At 41.3% G+C, this 25,741-nt stretch overlaps 2 protein-coding genes across 3 annotated transcripts; both read left to right on the top strand.

The window, feature by feature from the left end:
• Window positions 1-11,296, top strand: LOC110535858 (ectonucleoside triphosphate diphosphohydrolase 2). The gene is made up of 9 exons (XM_021621199.2): window positions 1-252; window positions 3,926-4,043; window positions 4,662-4,812; window positions 5,012-5,171; window positions 5,339-5,566; window positions 5,935-6,204; window positions 8,264-8,383; window positions 9,777-9,911; window positions 10,503-11,296. The coding sequence occupies exons 1-9, from the start codon at window positions 31-33 to the stop codon at window positions 10,707-10,709; spliced, it is 1,611 nt and encodes a 536-aa protein (XP_021476874.2). The 5' UTR covers window positions 1-30; the 3' UTR covers window positions 10,710-11,296.
• A 230-nt stretch (window positions 11,297-11,526) lies between these two features.
• On the top strand, window positions 11,527-25,146 carry LOC110535855 (negative elongation factor B). Of its 2 annotated transcripts, XM_021621193.2 has the most exons (13): window positions 11,527-11,848; window positions 16,388-16,548; window positions 16,688-16,787; window positions 16,968-17,198; window positions 18,004-18,189; window positions 18,347-18,459; window positions 18,560-18,662; window positions 18,787-18,882; window positions 19,105-19,247; window positions 19,700-19,806; window positions 19,913-20,054; window positions 23,999-24,107; window positions 24,447-25,146. In XM_021621193.2, exons 1-13 carry the CDS (start codon window positions 11,747-11,749, stop codon window positions 24,603-24,605), a joined length of 1,752 nt encoding a protein of 583 aa, XP_021476868.1. In that variant the 5' UTR covers window positions 11,527-11,746; the 3' UTR covers window positions 24,606-25,146. The 2 variants fall into 2 exon arrangements, with proteins under 2 accessions (XP_021476868.1, XP_021476870.1); XM_021621195.2 differs by lacking the exons at window positions 11,527-11,848; window positions 16,388-16,548 and adding an exon at window positions 16,586-16,604.
• The last annotated feature ends 595 nt before the right edge of the window (window positions 25,147-25,741 follow it).

Raw genomic sequence — 25,741 nt, 5'->3', positions numbered from 1 at the left:
ACTCTCCCACACAAGCCTTTCGCTTTCCTCATGCATGGGCTCGCTGTTATTCTTATTTTTCCTGGCACCGGCTGTGGCACCAGTAGTAACTGGCTCGTTTGTCGGTCTCTGTGTCAGAAGCGACAGGGCAGCCTCATGAGTACCCAGTACCGTCAAGTCATAGCCCCGGCCGTGTTCCTGCTACTGGGAATAGCAGGGATTCTACTGCTCGTCATCCCGATTGACGACGTGAGGGAACCTCCACAATTCATGGTAATAACGTTCGTTACCTTTTCTCATGTTTACGGGTGAGAAAATGAAAGTAGTTACCGTATTTGCATACACCTGTCGATGGGTGGTTTAGCCAATAATTTCACGACATAGTCTAGAGAAAATTAGAGAAAATAGCGTTAGGTCTAATGTGATAACAGTATTATATAATCTTACTTAATCATTGCAGGGACTGATCATTACACAGGTTGATTAATTAAAGCACCAGTTGGTGCCAACTGTTACAAATATAATATTGTATGTAGGCTATAGCCCTACAGCTGGCTTGTAGGACTGAAAAGCTGAAAATATGTTGGTTATAATGTTATGAAGGCATGTGATAATAGAGGCTAGGAAAACAGGACTATTTTTTGCTAACAACATAAGATATAATAGCATTTAGCCTACTATAATAACATTTGTAAACAATATTCTTGGTGTTTTTGCACTATGGGTAGGGTAGGTTCCTTTCTAAATTTAATCAGTTAAGTTACTAGTTACCCAAACTCAGTAATGTAAAATGATTACATTCAGTTACTTTAAGATTACTTTCCCCTTAACAGGTATTAGAAGAAGACAACATTTTGGATGCACCTACTTATTCAAGGGTTTTTCTTAATTTTTAAAATATTTTCTACATTGTAGAATAATAGTGAGGACATCAAAACTATGAAATAACACATATGGAATCATTGTTTGGGGTGGCAGGTGGCCTAGTGGTTAGAGTATTGTGCCAGTAACTGAAAGGTTGCTGGATCAAATCCCTGAGCTGACTAGGTATAAATCTGTCGTTCTGCCCCTGAACAAGGCAATTTCCCTGGTAGGCCGTCTTGTAAATAAGAATTTGTTCTTAACTGACTTCCCTAGTTCAATAAAGGTTACTTGTAGTAACCAAAAAAGTGATAAACATATCAAAATATATTTTAAATGTGAGATTCTTCAAAATAGCCACCCTTTACCTTGATGACAGCTTTGCACACTCTTTGCATTCTCTTAACCAGTTTGTTGGGAACGGATTACAGTTGCCTTTTTTTTTGTAATCCATTACATTACATGTAATCCATTACTCCCCAACTCTGGGGGTCACTGGGAAACCACCCAGGACTACAACTCAACTGTTATTCCAAAGTCTTTATCAGGGGTCCATTCACCAACTTGCTATTCCTCACAATTTAATCCGTGTTTTTTTTATCCACTGTTTGATTTGAATGTGGGTTTAATGTTGCTTTCCCTCTTAACACAAAGGAGCAGGGGGAACTCCTAAAGTGGTGATGAGGGTTCATTGCCGCAGGGTTCAGAGTTCTGCATTAGTGCATCACAATTGCAATTCATATCCAAGCTATTGTTTGTCAATTGAAGACTTATACTGAACAAAAATATAAAAGCAACATGCAACAATTTCAAAGATTTTACTGATATACAGGCCCTGATCTATGGATTTCACATGACTGGGAATAGAGATATGCATCTATTGGTCACAGATTCCTTAAAAAAAAGGTAGGGGCGTGGATCAGTAAGTATCTGGTGTGACCACCATTTGCCTCATGCAGCGGGACACATGTCCTTCACATAAAGTTGATCAAGCTGTTCATTGTGGCCTGTGGAATGTTGTCCCATTCTTCTTCAATGGCTGTGCGAAGTTGCTGGATATTGGCGGGAACTGGAACACGTCGTACATGGGAACTGGAACACCCTTCATGTAACAAGACACCATACACACCCAAACATGCTCAATTGGTGATATGTCTCATGAGTATGCATTTCATTGAAGAACTGGGACATTTTCAGTTTCCAGGAATTGTGTACAGATCCTTGCGACATGGGGCCATGCATTATCATGTTGAAACATGAGATGATGGCGGTGATGAATGGCATGACAATGGGCCTCAGGATCTCATCATGGTATCTCTGTGCATTGAAATTGCCATTGATGAAATGCAATTCTGTTCATTGTCCGTAGCTTATGCCTGCCCATATCATAACCCCACCACCACGAGGCACTCTGTTCACAACATTGGCATCAGCAAACCGCTCGCCCACACTACCCCATACACGCTGTCTGCCATCTGCCCGGTACAGTTGAAACCGGGATTGATTTGTGAAGAGCACACTTCTCCAGCTTACCAGTGGTCATCGAAGGTGAGCATTTTCCCACTGAAGTCAGTTACGATGCCGAGCGGCAGTCAAGTACAGATCATGGTGTGGACGCAAGCATGCAGATGAGCTTCCCTGACACGGTTTCTGACAGTTTGTGCAGAAATTCTTTGGTTGTACAAACCCACAATTTCATCAGCTGTCTGGGTGGCGGGTCTGACGATCCCGCAGGTGAAGAAGCCAGATGTGGAGGTCCTGGGCTGGCGTGGTTACACGTGGTCTACGGCTGTTAGGCCGGTTGGACGTACTGCCAAATTCACTAAAACAACATTGGAGGCTTCTTATGGTCATTTAATGTTCATTTCTCTATTTGGCAAATGCTCTGGTGTATATTTCTGCAGTCAGCATGCCTATTGCACACTCCCTCAACTTGAGACATCTGTGGCATTGTGTTGCACAACAAAACTGCAAATTTTAGAGTGGCATTTTAAAGTCCCCAGCATAAGGTACACCTGTGTAATGATCATGCTGTTTAATCAGCTTCTTGATAATCAATCCACCTGACAGGTGTGGCATATCTTGGCACAGATATCTTGGCACAGCAGAAATGCTCACTAACAGGGATGTAAACAATTTTGTGCACAAAATTTGAGAGGAATAAGCTTTTTGTGCTTATGGAACATTTCGGGGTTCTTTTATTTTAGCTCATGAAACATGGGACCAACCCTTTACATGTTGTGTTTATATTTTTGTTCTGTGTATTTTATGCCTCATTCAGTAGAATACAATTCATTCTTGGAATCTGTAGAAACAATGCTCTCTAAAGCATCCCGAACCGGTTATATACAGTATATTCCCCATTACAAAGGCAATACAATAAACCACAAATGCAATATTATTTATACTATGGATATGCAAAATGTGGAGTTAAAAAGTTAGATCAAATTTAACAATTAAACGAAGACATGTCAGAGACAAACAGATACTGAAATTTGGAGATGAGTAAACCAGCATTTCTGCAATTTGGCAATGCAATGCACCTGGACTGCACACTTGTTCATATACAGATCTGCCTGACATGCAGTATCTTGCCTAATAAACCCAACCTCAGAGCATTCACTGGAAAACCTTTTTGAAATCAAGCCCAACTTCAAAGGGAAGCATAAAAGGGAGGGATGAAAGACCAGAAAATAAAGGGAAAGATGTAGAGAGAATAACAGATATGCATGCCTCTTTTATTCAGCAAATGTTCTATTGTCCCTTTTGGTTACTTTTATCCTTTCTTTCTTTCTGTCCTCATCAGTTACTTTGGTGACCTTTTGTGGCCGTACTGTATTAATGAGAAACACATTTTGAAGGACCAGATGTTGGTCAGCGATACTTTGACTTTGCTGTGGGAACCTTTCACTGTGCAGGGGAAATAACACACATTTTGAAAATAAAAACACTGAAATGTCAACAGGTGTAAGATGTACAATACATTTAAAAAGTACTGTAGTTTTGCCAGGTAAATTCTAAAACGTGTATTGCTTATTTACATTTAGTCTGTTTCTGACTTTTCCAACCGTTCTGTCTGTTTCAGTATGGAGTTGTCCTGGATGCTGGCTCGTCCCACACTGCCATGTACATCTACAAGTGGCCAGCTGATAAACAAAATGGCACTGGCATTGTCACTCAGCACAGCGAGTGCCATGTCAAGGGTAAGAGCGCTTTTGCTAATACATTATTAGGTATCAACCCCTAACACACCCACTAAAACTGAAGAGATTGCATATGTTAATGTGACACACACAATATCCACCTCGCCTATTTCAGGGAAAGGTGGAGCTATTACCATATTTCTCATACCTATCCCTTCCAAATCTACATGAAATGCCTAGGGTAAGGGCTAGTATTGGATTCCAGAACACTCCAGTGTTGGAGTGTTCTGGAAACTTTCACTTCTACTTACATTTTTCTCCAAAGGAATGAGGAATGACCGGTCAGAGACATTCATATTACAGAAGTGATTTTTCACAGTAATTATTTTTGTATAATTTCTGTTTATCTGAGTGGCCAGGTTCCTGTTTTTGTGCCATGTACGCTGTTTGCCCTCTACATTTCTTCCTCTAATACTAAAGTTTGGTTTCAGTTGAGCAGGTTACCATAGAAACACTTGTGAAATTGTATTCCATCCATTCAGATACATGTTCTCTCACGTGAAAGAAAAAAGGTCAGGCACAAGTCAAAATTGGCAGAAGTCATGTGCACTTCACTGCATTTCTTTTCTGATTCCTATTGTATTCTACTAATTTATTTTCTGTTGTATACCTACCCAGGAGGAGGGGTATCCAGCTATGCAGGTGAGCGAGGGGGTGCAGGACGCAGTCTGGAACCCTGTCTGGATCAGGCTTTGAAAGACATCCCCAAATCCAGACACCACCTCACCCCATTGTATCTGGGAGCCACAGCGGGCATGAGGCTTCTGAAGTGAGTGGGCAACACACCATTAAATGTACTTTCAGATCAGATACACAGTGCAATAGCATCTTCCATTCATGGATTATTTGAGCTGTCACATTAGAATGACTAATGAATGGCTTTATACTTAATGTATGTTGGATAATGACAACATTTTGATAGGAACAGATCTAGACAATAATGTCTATTTCCTCTCTCTTTCCCACAGTATATCCAACCCCATAGAGTCAGAGAAGATACTAAAGGAAGTTGGCAGCAAGCTGCATACTTATCCTTTCGACTTCAGAGGGGCAACCATCTTGAGTGGACAGGAGGAGGGGGCATATGGCTGGGTCACTGTAAACTATCTGTTAGAGAACTTTATCAAGGTGAAGCTCCAGAGTCCACATCAGAGCCATTCAAGACAACTGAGGAATAAATGTTAAGCAGTGTTGGCAATGTAGATGAATAAGAAACATTGGTTTGTTTTTATTGTTTCTCAAGACCAACTGGCTGTCATTTAAATGTCCTTTTCATTCTTTCTTTTGTCACTTAGTATGGCTTTGCGGGGCATTGGCTTAGTCCTGGCAGAGATACAGTGGGTGCTCTGGACTTCGGAGGCGCCTCCACTCAGATTACCTTTGAGACTGCAGACGTGGTGGAGGACAAGAGTAACGTCATGGAGCTGCGTCTTTATGGTAGAGACTACCACCTATACACACAGAGCTTCCTGTGCTACGGCAGGGACCAGGTCTTACGCAGACTGCTGGCTCACTTGGTCAAGGTAACACACGTTCTCCTAAAACACAGTAGCATTACAAATATAGAATGATTGAGTGCATCACAAACCAAAGTGCATAATGATTGTAAAAACCTAGATCAATGTTAGGCTCAAATATTGTATATCACAGGAGGTTGGTGGTACCTTATTTGGGGGTGAACGGGCTCACTGTAATGGCTAGAGCGGAATCAGGGGAATGGTATCAAATACATCAAACACATGGTTTCAATGTATTTGATGCCATTCCATTTGCTCCGTTCCAGTCATTATTATGAGCCTTCCTCCCCTCAGCACCCTCCACTGCAACTTATATCCATTTATCATGAGGATATGTCTACAGAGGTATGTCTTTTGTCTCCTCTGTCTCTCAGAATCAAGGTGCTGGGCCCCATGTATCACACCCCTGCTATCCAGCAGGTTTCAATGTCTCCATGAAGTTGGACAAGGTGTTTGACTCCCCATGCACGGCAGACCAAATGCCCACTCCCTACAGCCCCCAGGACCCCCTGACGGTGATTGGAACTGGGCATTACCAGCACTGCCTGGCCAACATGTCCAAGATATTCTCCTTTGACAGGTGCTCTTTCTCCAAGTGCTCCTTTGATGGAGTCTTTCAGCCCAACGTCACTGGTAGCTTCATGGTGAGGAGGATCCCCTGCATGGAACGCACTTTAGGATCAATACATGGTTCACTGTCAGAATAGATCCCATGTTCTTTCAAATGTACACAGTATCCTAGTATTTATTTCGGAAAGTATTCAGACCCCTTGACTTTTTCCATATTTTGTTACATTCGGGGGGCTCCCGAGTGGCGCAGCAGTCTAAGGCACTAATTCTTAGAGCAAGAGGCATCACTACCGTCCCTGTTTCAAATCCAGGCTGTATCCTATCTGGCCGCCCTCAGGGAGTCACATTGGCCGACGCACAATTGGCCCAGGTTTGGCCGGGGTAGGCCATCATTGTAAATAAGAATTTGTTCTTAACTGACTTGCCTAGTTAATTAAATATAAATCATTACAGCCTATTTCTAAAATGGATTAAACCTTTTTTTCCCCTCATCAATCTACACACAATACTACATAATGACAAAGCAAAAACAGGTTTTTATAAATGTTTACACATTTATAAAAAACATAAATATTACATTTACATAATTATTCAGACCCTTTACTCAGTACTTTGTTGAAGCACCTTTGGCAGCTATTAAAGCATTGAGTTGTCTTGGGTATGACGCTACAAGCTTGGCACACCTGTATTTGGGGAGTTTCTCCCATTCTTCTCTGCAGATCCTCTCAAGCTCTGTCAGGTTGTATGGGGAGCGTTGCTGCATAGGGTTCAAGTCCGGGCTCTGGCTGGGCCACTGAAGGACAGTCAGAGACTTGTCCTGAATCCACTCCTGCATTGTCTTGGCTGTGTGCTTAGGGTTCCTGTCGTGTTGGAAGGTGAACCTTCACCTCAGTCTGAGGTCCTGAGCGCTCTGGAGTAGGTTTTCATTAAGGATCTCTCTGTACTTTTCTCCGTTCATCTTTCCCTTTCCCTGGTCTACCAGTCCCTGCCGCTGAAAAACATCCCCACAGCATGATGCTACCATGCTTCACTGTAAGGATGGTGCCAGGTTTCCTCCTGATGTGACACTTGGCATTCAGGCCAAAGTGTTCAATCTTTGTTTCATCAGACCAGAGAATCTTGTTTGTCATGGTCTGAGAGTCCTTTAGGTGCCTTTTGGCAAACTCCAAGTGGGCTGTCATGTGCCTTTTACTAAGGAGTGGCTTCCGTCTGGCCACTCAACCATAAAAGCCAGAATGGTGGAGTGCTGCAGAGATGGTTGTCCTTCTGGAAGGTTCTCCCATCTCCACAGAGGAACTCTGGAACTCTGTCACAGTGACCATCGGGTTCTTGATCACCTCCCTGACCAAGGCCCTTCTCCCCCGATTCCTGGTGGTTCCAAACTCCTTCCATTTAAGAATGATGGAGGCCACTGTGTTTTTGGGACCTCCAATGCTGCAGATTTTTTGGGGTAACCTTCCCTAGATCTGTACCTTGACACAATCCTGTCTTGGAGCTCTATGGACAATTCATGGCTTGGTTTTTGCTCTGACATGCACTGGCAACTGTGGGACGTTCTTTAGACAGGTGTGTATCATTCAAAATCATGTCCAATCATTTTCATTTACCACACAGGACATCACAAGGATGATCAATGGAAACAGGATGCACCTGAGCTCAATTTGGAGTCTCATAGCAAAGGGTCTGAATACTTATGTAAATAATTAATTTCTGTTTTTTATTTGAAATAAATTTGCACCATTTTTTTTCTTCATTTTTTTGCTTTGTCATTATGGGGTATTGTGTGTATATTGATGAGGAATTATTTTTATTTCATCCATTTTAGAATAAGGCTGTAACGTAACAGAATGTGGAAAATGTGTCTGAATACTTTCCGAATGCACTGTATGTACTTTGGTACAAGCTATTTAACAATAAGATGCATTGATTTCCTTTCAGGCAAGTATTTATTTGCTGACTTTTGGTCAGAACAATGGGGTTTTATGTTTTCATTCATAGGCTATGTCACTGTATGCCATTGCATGTAGACAAATCCCACAGCCGCATGAGATTAATTAGACAGGCTAATCCTCTGGGTATTGCTCTGATGTCAAGGGGCTGATTAAGCAATATGTTTTATTTTCCTCTCCACAGGCATTCTCTGCCTTCTTCTACACTCATGTCTTCCTGCAGCGCACCACTGGCATCACTGTAACATCCCCCACTCTACTGGAGGGAGCCACCCACACTGTCTGCAACATGGACTATCAGGAAGTACTGTACTGCTGGGCTCAGCTGACTGACTCAGGCTATTCTTAGACAATTTATCTATGTAATACACTTTCGTTGAAACAATGGTTTTCTCATATTCTCACAACACTTAGAAAAAAAGGTGCTATCTAGAACCTAAAAGGGTTATTCGGCTGTCCTCATAGGAGAAACCTTTGAAGAACCCTGGTTCCAGGTAAAACACTTTTGGTTCCAGGTAGAACCCATTTGTGTTCCATGTAGAGACCTTTTGAGTACCATGTAGAACCCTTTCCACAGAGGGTTTTACATGGAACCCAAAAGGGTTCTTCGTGGAAACAAAAAGGGTCCTTTGGGTACAGTCTAAGAACCCTTTTGGAGACCTTTTTTTTAAAGAGTGTACAGTGAATCTCGTATTACAGCAACTGAGTCAAATAGCATAAGAGGGTGGATGTTCTCCCAAATGTTGAATGCTGGGAAGAAAATATCTACTTAGGCTGTGAGAGTGAGCCTTAATTATGTTACCTGGAGGGTAGCAGGCACTGCACAGGATTATCATCTGAGTGAAAGGAGATCTAATAGTCAGGGAATTTAATTCCATTACCGGTATTTTGGATGTTTTCTGAGAACTCATGAAAATGTCCTGTTGATGTGTGTATCAAAGGAGGCAGGCGGGAGGAGCTATTGTAATGGCTGGAATTTTGTATTATTATTTATCGGGAGCCATTTGATTTTAGGGCTCCCGAGTGGCGCAGCGGTCTAAGGCAATGCATCTCAGTACTAGCGGCGTCACTACAGACACCCTGGTTGGAATCCAGGCTGTATCACAACCGGCCGTGATTGGGAGTCCCATAGGGCGGCGTACAATTGGCCCAGCATTGTCTGGGTTTAGCCCGGTGTAGGCCGTCATTGTATATAAGAAATTGTTCTTAACTGACTTGCCTAGTTAAATAAAGGTTACATTTAAAATAAAGGTTACATTTAAAACCGAAAGGTTGCTAGATCGAATCTCCGAGCTGACGAGGTAAAAATCTGTTGTTCTGCCCCTGAACAAGGCAGTTAACCCACTATTCCTAGGCCGTCATTGTAAATAAGAACTTGTGCTTAACTGACTTGCCTGGTTAAATAAAAAATATTGGGGAGAGCCGTTGTGCTGTGAGGTGTTTTTTAAACCAGGCTTGCTGTTCATTTACGCTATATGAGATGGAAGTTCCATGCAATCATGGCATGTATAATACTGTACATTTAATTTAATTTGTTGTCTTGAATGGAATCAATGGAAACAAAGTGTTTAACTCCGTTCCATAGATTCCATTACAGCCATTATAGCTCCTCTCACCAGCAAGTGAACAGAGGAATACTAATAATTCTATGAAATGAACATTGTCATCTTTTTCTAACCCCCCCTCCACATAAACAGATGCTAAAGAAGGCCCCAGACCAGAAGGGTCGTCTACAGGATTACTGTGCAGCCTCTGTCTTTATCCAGGTCCTCATGCTCCAAGGCTATGGCTTTGATGAGCTCTCCTTCCCTCGGATCTCTTTCCAGAGAAAGGTGAGCAGCAAAGTAAACCTTATGAATGTTTGAATCTATTTCAATTAGGGATGCACGATATATCGGTGAACATATCGCAATCGGACAATATTAGCTAAAAATGCCTGGTAATGGGGATATACATAAATGGCATCAAAATAACGTTTTGGTCTGTGTGGTGCGTGTGTAACCTTTTATTTAACTAGGCAAGTCAGTTAAGAACAAATTCTTATTTACAATGACGGCCTACCCTGGCCAAACCCTGACGACGCTGTGCCAATTGTGCGCCGCCCTATGGGACTCCCAGTCACGGCCAGATGTGATAGATCCTGGATTCGAACCAGGGACTGTAGGGACGCCTCTTGCACTGAGATGCAGTGCCTTAGATCGCTGTGTCCATGTGTGTGTGTTAACAATTTAACTGTACTAGAATGCTTAAACGTCCGCTAAAATTTTAAATAACGTATATCGGTATTGGCCAAAAATGTAATATTGGTGCGTCACTAATTTCAATGCAATAAAAGCTATTTCCATATAGATGTTTAATGTACCCATTGACTACTGTATTGAATTTGGAGTCCAGTTATGGTTTGATTTTCTTATTTTGTGCAGGCGGGAGACACCTCTATTGGCTGGGCCCTGGGTTACATGCTAAGTCTGAGCAGTCTGTTGCCAGGGGAGAGCATGGGACTGAGGAAGGCTCTGCGCCCCGAGGCCTGGGCTGGTCTCATCTTCCTCTTTGTCTTCCTCATCCTCATTGTGTCTGGATATCTTCTACTGAAGACCTGCCAAAAGAAGGACAGTGATAGCATCATCTAAGGTCTTCAAAGCACCATTTGGTTACTGTTCTCCCCAAACAGAATTATGCACTTATCAGTCCTAGAGTTTGTCATTCCAATGTCACATATTTTAGAGGAGGCTACAGGAGAACAGTGTATATCCAAATTTACAAAGAGATATTTCATTTGAAGTCAGATGTATTGTTGACCATTTATACTACATTTTGTACAAGTGTTTGACATTTGGTAACGTTTAAGTGATTTAATGTCATGTACTGTAATTCCAAACCATTCTATCTCGAGTACATGTTTTATAATCAAGGAAACTGAGGATAGATTTGTAGTAGCCTATATGCAGGTATGTGAGAGGTTACATTTAAGTGCTTACAATGCTGTAATGCAAGTTAGCCATCTGAATTCATGAATTGTTTTTTTGTGCGGTTGTTAGACTGTGTTAACTCAGGACTCTGTTGTTTGTGTGTGTCATTATTTGCTAGCATGTCATAACATTTTAAATTAGTTACATTTATTGCTTTTTCCTTGTTGATAATCTGTCATTTTGACAGACCGTACCAAAGCAAGACTAAAAAGAAAAGGGAACCAAAATAATAAAAACCTATGAAAACCACAACTTATTATGTATTCTCTGGCTGATGTGACCTCAATGAGTAGTCATGGTGGTCATATCAATGTTTTGACATTGCGGTGACAGCTAAACATTTTGCTTTATTAAAAAAAAACATTTTTAATTGGAAAATCACTTCATAGAGTCCTTGAGACTTAGATAGTCTTGATTCATGTCCCTGTTGACTGTTCCTAATTCATGTTGTATTCTTGAAATGGTTGACGAAATCCGGGTTCCAATATGTCATTCTATGGAGAAGCGGAAATAATTGCGTTTCGGATTGTTTGTGCACATCGGCCTCTTTACTGGGTGCACTGCTTACATGAATCGTGCGTCATTAGCTAAAAAATAAATTATCGAACTTGTAGTCATTCGTTTACGAATATATTGCATTATTCGCCCTATGTTTCTTTAATTAAATGTATGTGTAGTTATAGCGTACACAATTGAAAATGTTTGCGGGCCTACCTGAACTTGGGATATCCAATGGCGAGGATCTAAAAGAAACACTGACTAACTGCACAGAGCCTCTGAAAGCCATTGACCAGTTTCAGGTAAGCTAAGTAGCTTTAGCTAACCACAGCTAAACATGATGATACTAGCGGATCTGCAAAGTGGTTCAAGCTGTGCGTTGTGTACATTATTGACCATAATTATAATTTAAGTGGGTAGTTAACGTACCGCTGTCATTTAAACAACGTTAGTCCAATAGTCTTGCACTAAAATAGCCGTACGTTACTCCTACTATATTTCAAGTATTCTATTTGTTGGCGAATTGGCTCTAGCTGCCAAATACTCTACTAAAGGTGAATCGATTCTCAATTGCGGTATGGTTCTAGAAACAAAGCCCTCTACTTTCATAGCCGGTTTTAACACCGTTGCAGCTAACATAATGTTTCAGTGACAACAAAGCAAAGGCAGTATAGCCTTTAGATAGGTGGGTTAGCTGACGTCACAAAAACGATGTGGACACTTCAATGGGGCAGAAGTCCGCGAGTAGTTGTGATTCTGGATGGCCAGATAACGTTAGCTACCAACAATGAAACGGCCTTGTAGGGACTCGTTTCATCTTGTTCATGATACCATGTCTTGTTTTGAGATATTTCATGTCAACATGTTAAAAAAAATCCAATAGCTAGCTAACCAGCAACTGTAACGATGTATGAGACACGTGCAGATGTAAACTATATTTCGTCTCATATGTTGTTTTTTTTTTTTTTTTTACATGTGAACAATCTAAACCAGTCCCATAGTTGCCAAAATAAAATATTCCTCAACTGCTTGCCGTCGACTCCCATTTCTGGGTCTCAAGCTTCGATTCCGCTAGGTATTGACTCCTACGATTCAGTATTTTTGCAATGGAGGAAACTTTGCCGTAGTCTATCTACTACGATAACACAAACGTGCATCGTTCACAGCAAAGAAAGGGCAAGAGAGGACAGGGTTGCTAGTTTCAGTGTTGTCAATTAGCGACTTTGTTGCTATATTTAGCGAGTATTCAGACCCCTCTAGCGATACATGTTCAAAAAAGCGACTAGCGACTTTTTCTGGTGTTATTGGAGACTCGACACGAAAGCACGTATCGTTCTCAACGAGCAGACGGTGGGGCCCCGCCTCCCGCTGTAAAAGCACCAGTCTCAACGTCCACAGTGAAGAGGCGATTCCTGGATCCTGGCCTTCTAGGCAGAGTTGCAAAGAAAAAGCCCTATCAGACTGGCGAATAAAAAGAAAAGATTAAGATGGGCAAAAGAACAGACACTGGATAGGAGATTTCTGCCTAGAAGGCCAGCATCCCGGAGTCTCCTCTTCACTGTTGACGATTATTTTTATTTATCCGTTATTTTACCAGGTAAATTGACTGAGAACACGTTCTCATTTGCAACAACGACCTTGGGAATAGTTATAGGGAAAAGGAGGGGGATGAAAGAGCAAATTGTAAACTGGGGATTATTAGGTGACCTTGATGGTTTGAGGGCCAGATTGGGAATTTAGCCAGGACACCGGGGTTAACACCCCTACTCGTATGATGCGACTGGTGTTTTGCAGGTACTAAACTCAGGAAAAAAAGAAACATCCTCTCACTGTCAACTGCGTTTATTTTCAGCAAACTTAATATGTGTAAATAACTGTACGAACATGACAAGATTCAACAATTGAGACATAAACTGAACAAGTTCCACAGACATGTGACTAACAGAAATTGTATAATGTGTCCCTGAACAAAGGGGGGGTCAAAATCAAAGTAACAGTCAGTATCTGGTGTGGTCTCCAGTTGCATTAAGTGCTGCAGTGCATCTCCTCCTCATGGACTGCACCAGATTTGCCTGTTTTTGCTGTGAGATGTTACCCCACTCTTCTACCAAGGCACCTGCAAGTTCACAGACATTTCTGGGGGGGAATGGCCCTAGCCCTCTCCCTCAGACACAACAGGTCCCAGATGTGCTCAATTGGATTGAGATCCGGGTTCTTCGCTGGCCATGGCAGAACACTGACATTCCTGTCTTGCAGGAAATCACACACAGAACGAGCAGTATGACTGGTGGCATTGTCATGCTGGAGGGTCATGTCAGGATGAGCCTGCAGGAAGGATACCACGTGAGGGAGGAGGATGTCTTCCCTGTAACGCACAGCATTGAGATTGCCTGCAATAACAAGAAGCACAGTCCAATGATGCTGTGACACACTTCCCCAGACCATGACGGACGCTTCACCTCCAAATTGGACGATAAACGGGAATCCGATCATCACCCCTGATGAGACAAAATCGCGACTCGTCAGTGAAGAGCACTTTTTGCCAGTCCTGTCTGGTCCAGCGACAGTGGGTTTGTGCCCATAGGCAATGTTGTTGCCGGTGATGTCTGGTGAGGACCTGCCTTAAAACAGTGTGAGGTGTCTGTTTCTCAAACTAGACACTCTAATGTACTTTTCCTCTTGCTCAGTTGTGCACCAGGGCCTCCCACTCCTCTTTCTATTCTGGTTAGAGCCAGTTTGCGCTGTTCTGTGAAGGGAGTAGTACACAGCGTTGTATGAGATCTTCAGTTGCTTGGCAATTTCTCGCATGGAATAGCCTTCATTTCTCAGAACAAGAATAGTCTGAAGAGTTTCAGAAGATAGTTCTTGTTTCTGGACATTGTGAGCCTGTAATCGAACCCACAAATGCCTATGCTCCAGATACTCAACTAGTCTAAAGAAGGCCAGTATTATTGCTTCTTTAACCAGGACATCAGTTTTCAGCTTTGCTAACATAATTGCAAAAGGGTTTTCTAATGATCAATTAGCCTTTTAAAATGATAAACTTGGATTAGCTAACACAATGTGCCATTGGAACACAGGACTGATGGTTGCTGAGAATAGGCCTCTGTACGCCTATGTAGATATTCCATTTAATAATCTGCCCTTTCCAGCTACAATAGTCATTTACAACATTAACAATGTCTACACTGTATTTCTGATCAATTTGATGTTATTTTAGTGGACAAAAAATTTGCTTTTCTTTCAAAAACAAGGAAATGTCTGTGACCCTGAACTATTGAATGGTACTGTGTGTATAGTTGAAAGCAAAATCCAAGCCATGAGGTCGAAGGAATTGTCTGTAGAGCTCTGCGACAGGATTGTGTCGATGCACAGATCTGGGGAAAGGTACCAAAACATGTCTGCAGCATTGAAGCTCTCAAGAACACAGTGGCCTCCATTTTTCTTAAATGGAAGAAGTTCCAGTGAGCAATCAGGGGAGAAGAGCCTTCCTTGGTCAGGGAGGTGACCAAGAACCAGATGGTCACTCTGACAGAGCTTCAGAGTTTCTCTGTGGAGATGGGAGAACCTTCCTGAAAGACAACCTTCTCTGCAGCATTCCACCAATCAGTCCTTTATGGTAGAGTGGCCAGACGGAAGCCACTCATCAGTAAAAGGCACATGACAGCCCGCTTGATGAAACCAAGATTTAACTCTTTGGCCTGAATGCCAAGCGTCACGTCTGGAGAAAACCCGACACCATCCTTACGGTGAAGCATGGTGGTGGCTGCATCATGCTGTGGGGGACGTTTTTCAGCAGCAGGGACTGGGAGACTAGTCAGGATCGAGGGAAAGATGAACGGAGCAAAGTACAGAGAGATCCTTGATGAAAACCTGCTCATGACCTCAGACTGAGTCGAAGGTTCACCTTCAAACAGAACAACGACCCTAAGCACACAGCCAAGACAACTGAAGGGTGGCTTCGGGACAAGTCTCTGAATGTCCTTCAGTGGCCCAGCCAGATCCTGGACTTAAACCTGATCGAACATCTCTGGAGAGACCTGAACATAGCTGTTCAGCGACGCTCCCCATCCAACCTGACTGAGCCTGAGAGGATCTGCAGAGAAGAATGAGAGAAACTCCTCATAGAGGTGTGCAAAGCTTGTAGCGTCATACTCAAGAAGAGCTGTAATTGCTGCCAAAGGTGCTTCAACAAAGTACTGCATAAAGGGTGTGAATTCTTTATGTAAATGTAATGTGTGTGTGTATGTATGTGTATATATATGTGTGTGTATGTATATATGTATGTGTATATATGTGTGTGTATATATATATATATATATACACACATACACACACATTACATTTACATAAAGAATTCACACCCTTTATGCAGTACTTTGTTGATTGTATGTGTATATATATATATACACACACACATTCACACACATTTGAATATTTTTTTATTGAGTAATGCAATGGCGGCCGCTGTGCAACTTAGAAATAGCCCATAAAATGCCACCCGTGACCAATACATTTTCACCCACGTCTTTGTTTTCAAAGTAGCACAATTTGACAGAAAATAACCTGGCTAGCTAGCTATGTGCTAACAACAAAGGTAGCTAGCTAACGTTAACTAATGTTATTTGAATGACGAGACCTATGCTCACTAACCACTTAACTCATAATTATTGTTACTAATTAACACAACATTTAGATTGATCCTCTTTCTCTACTTAGCAACCTCCCCGAGTATGAATTACAATAAAATATCACTGCTTCGATTTATCAAATGAATAACACCACTATTTCACTGCATTGATTATTATCTTACCGCCGGTCTGATAATGTGTTGTTTGCAGACAGAAAATGGCATTTTGTTGCCAACTCTTCAGTCAGCTCTTCCCTTCCTGGACCTTCACGGGACTCCTCGGTTGGAGTTTCACCAGTCGGTCTTTGACGAGCTTCGTGACAAGTTGATGGAGCGAGTCGCCACTATCGCAGAAGGCAAGGATGAGGAACGGTGCGACATCTCTTTACATATGTATAGCTGGCTAATAGTTAGCTAGTAAACACCAGGTCTGTATAGCGAAATCATCCGTTTAAACCGTTGTACATGTTTGACATGATTGATTGTTTGTGTATTCCACCTCCCTCTACAGTTATGGTAAACTTGAAGAGCTGCTAGAGAAGAGTTTTCCATTGGTGAAGATGCCCTCCATTCAGCCAGTGGTCATGCAGGTTCTGAAACATCTTCCAAAGGTAAGTCTCTGTCTTCCCACCATACTTTTAGTGAATGCACCTTTTAACCCGCAATGCAGATCTTTTCTATTTATAGTTGTTTGCACCTGCCATTGGCCATGTTTTCTCTCTTCAAAACACTGGTATCCTATCACAGCTCAGTATTTGAAATGTATTTCCTGACTGACTTGCTATGAACAGGTTCCAGAGAAAAAGCTGAAGCTTGTAATGGCTGATAAGGAACTGTATAAGGTCTGTGCTGTTGAGGTGAAGAGGCAGATCTGGCAGGACAACCAGGCTCTCTTCGGGGATGAGGTTTCGCCCCTGCTCAAGCAGTATATTGTGGAGAAGGAGGCAGCACTTTTCAGCAGTGATCTCTCTATTCTGCACAACTTCTTCAGCCCCTCCCCCAAAGCAAGACGCCAAGGAGAGGTGAGCCACCCGAGGACATCTGGACCTTTTCATTGCCTTTTGATTCCCAATAGATTTAGTTCACATTCCAGTAAGGATTTGTTTTGATTAGGGCCAGGAGCCTGTTATAAAAATAGTTTTTACTAGTCAATCAACCTTTTGTCTATGAACTCCGAAGAGAGTTGGGTGTGTTTGAGGTGTGGTGGAAATTCTAACAGAGTGAGAGAGACTTGGTCATTTCTTCAAACAATCATCTTTATTCAGTATCAATTAATTATTGCAATAATGAGGCTGGTTGACCCCCCACCCCCACCCTTGAGTTTTGGACCGAGTAACCTAACCTTTACTCAAATGCACAGTACTATATATAGCTGACTCTAACAATGCTCAGCCATGGTTGGTTCAATCCCCCTCATGCAGACCAAGGAGCATCATAAGGCACTCTGGGTTCATCCTGTTGTTATCTGCACGTGGGTTGTTGTCTTAACCACACCCTGGCTTAGTCTCCCCCAGATGCTAAAATGATTTAGAGACAATGAGGAATTGTTCTAAACTCTTCCTGGCTATCTCTATCTCGGTTACACCCACCACGTCTTGTCTATGTACTGTGGTCTTTAACTCATTTGTCAGCTCAAGCCATCTCTAGTGACCATACGCCCAGATTAGCTGCAGGGAACTAGAGTGGAACCCATGAATACGCAGACACTAACAGCACAGAAATGTCTTCCTATTTGAGAAGTATTAATTGCTAACTATTAATATCAAATCAGGTAAATATGTAATTTTTCTCTCACAGAGGCTAACCCTTTTTCTGTTTCATGTACAGGTAGTCTTGAAGTTGACCCAGATGATTGGGAAGAATGTGAAACTGTATGACATGGTACTTCAGTTCCTGCGAACCCTCTTCCTGCGTACACGTAACGTCCACTATTGCACCCTGCGTGCAGAGCTGCTCATGTCCCTCCATGACCTGGACATCAGTGAGATCTGTTCAGTAGACCCCTGCCACAAGGTATGCTTAATTCCTAGGAAAGAGACACTGCAACTGATCTGAGTTGCCTTCTGTAGGCAAACTGAAACAGAAATCGTATTGATTTCAAAAAGCATGCAAATACGGTGGTGAATGTTCATGCTGATGCAGAGTGCCGTATTTATGTCTTTCTTGGCAGTTCACCTGGTGCTTGGATGCCTGTATCCGTGAGAAGTTTGTGGATGCCAAGCGAGCCCGGGAATTGCAAGGTTTTCTGGATGGAGTGAAGAAAGGACAGGAGCAAGTACTTGGGTGAGAAAAGAAGAGTGGAGGAAATGTGATTGAACATGGCTTATGATTGTAGGATTCATAAAAAGATGTGACAAATGTTGTGGGTCTTCTTGGTTTCCAGGGACCTGTCCATGATCCTGTGCGACCCATTTGCCTGTAACACCCTGGTTTTGAGTACGGTCCGAAACTTGCAAGAATTGCTCAGCCAGGACGCTCTACCCAGAGTAAGACGTTCAATGTTGTCTTTTGTGGTCTTAATGTTCTTTCTATCCATTTCTATATTATGTCAATGCTATGGGGAAACTTACTGCCACTACTGAAGAGAGATATTTCTGTGGGAATGAACAGGACAGTCCAGACCTGATGCTGCTGCTTAGAATGCTGTCTCTTGGACAAGGGGCTTGGGATATGATTGACAGCCAAGTCTTTAAAGAGCCCAGATTGGTATGAATTCACTTCTTGTTTCCACTAGTATTATTTTATAATCATGTGTTTTTCTTCAGTGAGTTAACGAGTGTAATATATTTCTTATCCGCTACACAGTAACAATAGTTTGACTCACAGAGCTGGAAAACAACCTCTTTACAATTACCACTGCTAGATGGCGTAGATGTGACGTAACCAGCCGGTGCAGAGACTCATCATATTTGATTCGTTCCCCCTCAGGAACTGGAGGTTGTAACCCGTTTTCTACCAGCCATGTTGTCAGTAGTTGTGGACGACTACACCTTCACCGTAGAACAGAAGCTCCCCAGTGAGGAGAAGACCTCCCTCACTTATCCCACAGCCCTGCCTGATGCCTTCAACAAGTAAGCACTGGGATGGGCTGTCACACAGGGGATGGGGTTAGAATGGAACATGTTACTTTGGCTCTAATGGCTCTAATTAAATGTTTTATAAAAATATAGAATGTAAAACACGTCGTATTGATATTCAAAAATATACATATATTTTATTTAACCTTTATTTTACTAGGAAAGTCAGTTGGGAACAAATTCTTATTTACAATGATGGCTTAGGAACAGTGGGTTAACTGCCTTGTTCAGGGGCAGAACAACCAATTTTTTTTTCCCCTTGTCAGCTCGGGGTTTTGATCTAGCAACCTTTCGGTTACTGGCCCAACGCTCTAACCACTTTGCTACCTGCCGCCTCCATGTGAATTTAAATTGTCAATATTATGTGCGGTGCACATGAGAGCTTTATGTTTAATGCGTTTCAATGAGAAGCCTCTGATTTTAAAGTGAATTCTCCTCTGCCCTAGGTACCTGCAGGAGAACAGGGTGGCATGTGAGATAGGTCTGTACTACACACTCCACATTGCCAAGCAGAGGAACAAGAATGCCTTACAACGGTTACTTCCCGCTTTGGGTAGGTTCTGCACTTGTTTTGCCACAGGTTAATAATAGAAGGAAATAAATACTGTTCGTGTATTGTTGTTATCCTGGCTCTCAACATTTTTTTCATTTAACTGCAGTGGAGACCCACAACGAAATGGCCTTTGGGGACATCTTCCTGCACCTCCTGACAGGGCACCTCACCTTGCTCTCGGATGAGTTTGGGACTGAAGAGTTCTGCTCTGCCGTGTTTGATGGCTTTCTCCTCGCCTCTTTCTCCAGGTCGGTCTTGTCATGGGACGTACAGGAGATTACTGCAAATATTGCATTTGAAACTGATGGAAATCTTACTGCACATTTATGAAATCTGTGACATTGAAGTAGAATACTGAACTCACAATAGGCAAAAAAACAGCTATAGATTTCGCAATAATGGCTGATAAAAAAAAGGCTTTTGACCGTCTTGAATGGACTTTTCTATTCAAAACATTGGAAGATTTCAACTTTTCATCTGAAGTAACACATTTTTTATTTTAAAAAAATATAAAAAATGTGTATAAATGTCCTAAAGCGAAAATATATTTAAAATAATACATTATCTGATGGAATTGCTTTAGAAAGAAACACAATACAGGGATCTCCTCCCTCACCTTCCTGTTTCACTGGCAATTGAACCTCTTGTAGAAAGAATTAGACAGGACCCAAACATAACCGGTACTTGTAAACATTAATATAAATAATATTGCAGATGGTCTACTGATATACCTGACCAATATTGCCCCCTTTTCAAAAAATATTTGCAGAATACAAAAAAAATCTCAGGATATAAAATGAACGTGGGAAGAAAATGAAATGGCATAAGGAAGAAAATAAAACTTAAGATCTACAGCAATCCCTTTAAGTACACCACAAAAAAATATGAAATGCTTAGGCTCCTTAATGAGTGACGACAAAGTATATGAACGTCATTCCATTACTCAACAGGTAGAGTAAATCTCTTTAGAAGGGCATGGCTGACAAAGTTTAAAAAAAAATATTTTCGGTAATACTAAGTACCCCACTGAAGACATTCTCTTTTAAAAAGTATACTTGGTCATAAGACTTTACAGTGCATTTGCAAAGTATTCAGATCCCTTGTCTTTCCCACATTTTTGTTACGTTACAGCCTTATTGTAAAATGTATACTTAAAAAAAAATCTTCAATCTACACACAATACCCCATAATGACAAAGGAAAACCTGATTATTATACATTTTTGCAAATGTATTAAACATTTAAAAAGGACATATCATTTACATAAGTATTCAGACCCTTTACTCAGTACTTTGTTGAAGCACCTTCTTGTAGCAATTACAGCCTCAAGTCTTCTTGTGTATGACGCTACAAGCATGGCACACCTGTATTTGGGGAGTTTCTCCCATTCTTCTCTGCAGATCCTCTCAAGTTCGTGTCAGGTTAGATGGGGAGCGTCACTGCACAGCTATTTTCAGGTCCGGGCTCTGGCTGGGCCACTCAGGGACATTCAGAGATTTGTCCCGAAGCCACTCCTGCGTTGTCTTTGCTGTGTGCTTTGGGTCGTTGTCCTGTTGGAAGGTGAACCTTCACCTTTGCTCCGTTCATCTTTCCTTCGATCCTGACTGGTCTCCCAGTCCCTGCCACTGAAAAACATCCCCACAGCATGATGCTGCCACCACCAGGTTTCAGGATTCTTCCAGATGTGACACTTGGCATTCAGGCAAAATAGTTCAATCTTGGTTTCATCAGACCAGAGAATCTTGTTTCTTATCGCTTATCGAGAGTTCTTTAGGTGCCTTTGGCCAAACTCCAAGCGGGCTATCATGCCTTTTACTGAGGAGTGACTTCCATCTGGCCACATTACCATAAAGGCCTGATTGGTAGAGTGCTGCAGAGATGGTTGTCTTTCTAGAATAATCTCCACAGAGGAGCTCTGTCAGTGTGACCATCGGGTTCCCTTTTTACCTATTTTGTTACGTTACAGCCTAATTTTTAAATGTATTAAATTAAAAAAATGTTTTTTTATCAATCTACACACAATACACCATAATGACAATGCAAAAACAGATGTATTTTTTTGTGTGCAAATTTATACAAAATGCATCCTGTTTCCATTGATCATCCTTCAGATGTTTTTACAACTTGATTAGAGTCCACTTGTGGTAAATTCAAATGATTGGACATGACTTGGAAAGGCACACCTTTCTATATAAGGTCCCACAGTGGACGTCAGAGCAAAAACCAAGCCATGAATTGTCCGACTTCAACTGCATGTATGTATGTATTTATGTATAGTTGAAGTCAGAAGTTTACATACACCTTAGCCAAATACATTTAAACAAAAATGTTCACAATTCCTGACATTTAATCCAAGTAAAAATGCCCTGTTTTAGGTCCGTTTGGATCACCACTTTATTTTAAGAATGTGAAATGTCAGAATAATACTAGAGAGAACAATTTTATTTGAGCTTTTATTTCTTTCATCACATTCCCAGTGGGTCTGAAGTTTACATACACTGAATTATTATTTGGTACTATTGCCTTTAAATTGTTTAACTTGGGTCAAACGTGTTGGGTAGCCTTCTACAAGCTTCCCACAGTAAGATTGGGTGAATTTTGGCCCATTCCTCCTGACAGAGCTGGTGTAACTGAGTCAGGTTTGTAGGCCTCCTTGCTCGCACACGCTTTTTCAGTTCTTCCCACATATTTCTATAGGATTGAGCCCAGGGCTTTGTGATGGCCATTCCAATACCTTAACTTTGTTGTCCTTAAGCCATTTTGCCACTTTGGAAGTATGCTTGGAGTCATTGTCCATTTGGAAGACCCATTTGTGACCAAGCTTTAACTTCCTGACTGATGTCTTGAGATGTTGCTTCAATATATCCACATAATTTTCTTTCCTCATGATACCATCTATTTTGTGAAGTACACTAGTCCCTCCTGCAGCGAAGCACCCCCACAACATGATGCTGCAACCCCCGTGCTTCACGGTTGGGATGGTGTTCTTCAGCTTGCAAGCCCCCCCCTTTTTCCTCCAAACATAATGATGGTCATTATGGCCAAACAGTTATATTTTTGTTTCATCAGACCAGAGGACATTTCTCCAAAAAGTACCATCTTTGTCCCCATGTGCAGTTGCAACCCGTAGTCTGGCTTTTTTATGGCGGTTTTGGAGCAGTGGCTTCTTCCTTGCTGAGCGGCAATTCAGGTTATGTCGATATAGGACTCGTTTTACTGGGGCTATAGATACTTTTATACCCGTTTCCTCCAGCATCTTCACAAGGTCCTTTGCTGTTGTTCTGGGATTGATTTGTACTTTTCGCATCAAAGTACGTTCATCTCTAGGAGGCAGAACGCGTCTCCTTCCTGAGCGGTATGACGGCTGCGTGATCCCATGGTGTTTATACTTGCGTACTATTGTTTGTACAGATGAACGCCGTTTGGAAATTGCTCCCAATGATGAACCAGACTTGTGGAGGTTTACCTTTTTTTTTTCTTCTGAGGTCTTGGCTGATTTCTTTTGATTTTCCAATGATGTCATGCAAAGAGGCACTTAGTTTGAAGGTAGGCCTTGAAATACATACACAGGTACACCTCCAATTGACTCAAATTATGTCAATTAGCCTACCAGAAGCTTCTAAAGCCATGACATCATTTTCTGGAATTGTCCAAGCTGTTTAAAGGCACAGTCAACTTAGTGTATGTAACTTCTGACCTACTGGAATTGTGACACAGTGAATTATAAGTGAAATAATCTGTCTGTAAACAATTGTTGGAAAAATGACTTTCATGCACAGTAGATGTCCTAACTGACTTGCCAAAACTATAGTGAGTTAACAAGAAATTTGTGGAGTGGTTGAAAAACAAGTTATAATGACTCCAACCTAAGTGTATGTAAACTTCCGACTTCAACTGTGTGTGTATATGTGTGTATGTATGTATGTATGTATGTATGTATGTATGTATGTATGTATGTATGTATGTATGTATATATATATATATATATATATATATATATATATATATATATATATATATATATATATATATATATATATATATATATATATATATATATATATATATATATAATATATATATATATATTAATGAATGACTGAATACAGCACTTCCTATACAAATGGTTACATATTTTGCCTTATCTCATGAAACCCATAACTCCCTGACATATATATTTTTGTGTATTCCAGCAAAGAGAATGTCCACAGACACACCCTACGTCTGTTGCTTCACCTTCACCACAAAGTGTTGCCATCTTGTGTGGAGACCTTACTAAAAACCCTGGAACCCCCAAAACAGGTGGGCAAGCTGCCATTTGGATGTATTTTTTTTTGTAGCTTGAAACAGGATCCGAACAATGCATGTCATTGAGACATCTGATTAACTTATGATGTAATCATGCATTTTCCGCATGAGAACATTGTATTAACCGCATAAGCTCAGTGATTGAGGTTAGATTAATATTTCTAGTATGTGGCTCACACTAGGTGTTGTGTATTTTTATTCATGTTTTACTCCACCTGTGGCTTGTACTGTAACTAAAGTCAGCATTTTTCTGGTTATGTCACAAAGTCAGGGACATAGGAAACTCCTGTATTTCCATATTCCTCATTCTCTGTGCTTGTCTGGTGTCTATAGAGCAGTGACCAGGTGAAGGAGTTGTACACCCAGCTGACAGAGAAACTGGAGGCCCAAAAGAAGAGTCCTGCCCAGCCAGACGAAGCCCCCTCTCTGGACCTGGGGCTCCATCCTGTTACAGTGCCCACGACAGCCTCCACTCCAACCACACCACTTTGAGAGGAGGAGGTAGGACGCATCGAAAGAAACAAACCTAGTGGTTTGAAAAAAGGACGATGATATTACATGTAGAATTGAGGTCGGCTCGTGAAAACGTTAAAAAAAAAACGGCATAATGAACATTACAATATGCAATTTCCTCTATGGTGACTATGGTCAAGGTTTAGTTTGTTTTCTAATGCTTGGTTATTTTTTTAAATGTATTTTTAAGGAATGGGGCAGTCCCACTCCTTTTGTAATTTGTTTTGCTTTATTGAAGAGATGGTAAAGTGTATGAAGACGGAGGCTGGACCAAATGGGCCACAGTGCTTGTTTTATTTTAAAGCGGTCTATTTTTAAGCAGTCTTCCAGCTTTACAAATGTAATTCGATGGCAGTTATTACTTTTATTAATATGTAGTCTTGCTGAATTATTGTTCAAAGTATGTTTTAATATGTACTGTAGCTATCTGTCTAGACTGAATGTCAATGTGTGTAGGCCTACTGTTGTTTGGTTTGTGTCAGTGGTGAAACAAGCTGTAAATAAAATAATTATTTAGAAATTAAGTCCCCAAATATTTTCAAACATTAAAGTTGTCAAGGGAAGCAATTTGACTAGTACTGGAATTAAGTAATCATACATACAGTACCAGTCAAAAGTTTGGAAACACCTACTCATTCAAGAGTTTCTTTATTTTGACTATTTTCTACGCTGTAGAATAATAGGAAAGACATCAACACTATGAAATGACACATACAGTGGGGAGAACAAGTATTTGACAAACTGCTGATTTTGCAGGTTTTCCTACTTACATAGCATGTAGAGAGGTCTGTAATTTTTATCATAGGTACACTTCAACTGTGAGAGACGGAATCTAAAACAAAAATCCAGAAAATCACATTGTATGATTTTTAGTAATTCATTTGCATTTTATTGCATGATATAGGGTATTTGATACATCAGAAAAGCACAACTTAATATTTGGTACAGAAACCTTTGTTTTCAATTACAGAGATCATACGTTTCCTGTAGTACTTGACCAGGTTTGCACACACTGCAGCAGGGATTTTGGCCCACTCCTCCATACAGTCCTTCTCCAGATCCTTCAGGTTTGGGGGCTGTTGCTGGGCAATACGGACTTTCAGCTCCCTCCAAAG

Source organism: Oncorhynchus mykiss, chromosome 11, assembly GCF_013265735.2.
Source record: "Oncorhynchus mykiss isolate Arlee chromosome 11, USDA_OmykA_1.1, whole genome shotgun sequence".
NCBI classification, from domain to species: domain Eukaryota; kingdom Metazoa; phylum Chordata; class Actinopteri; order Salmoniformes; family Salmonidae; genus Oncorhynchus; species Oncorhynchus mykiss.
Note: the sequence above shows the minus strand (reverse complement) of the source record. Positions and strands in the feature narration are given on the sequence as shown.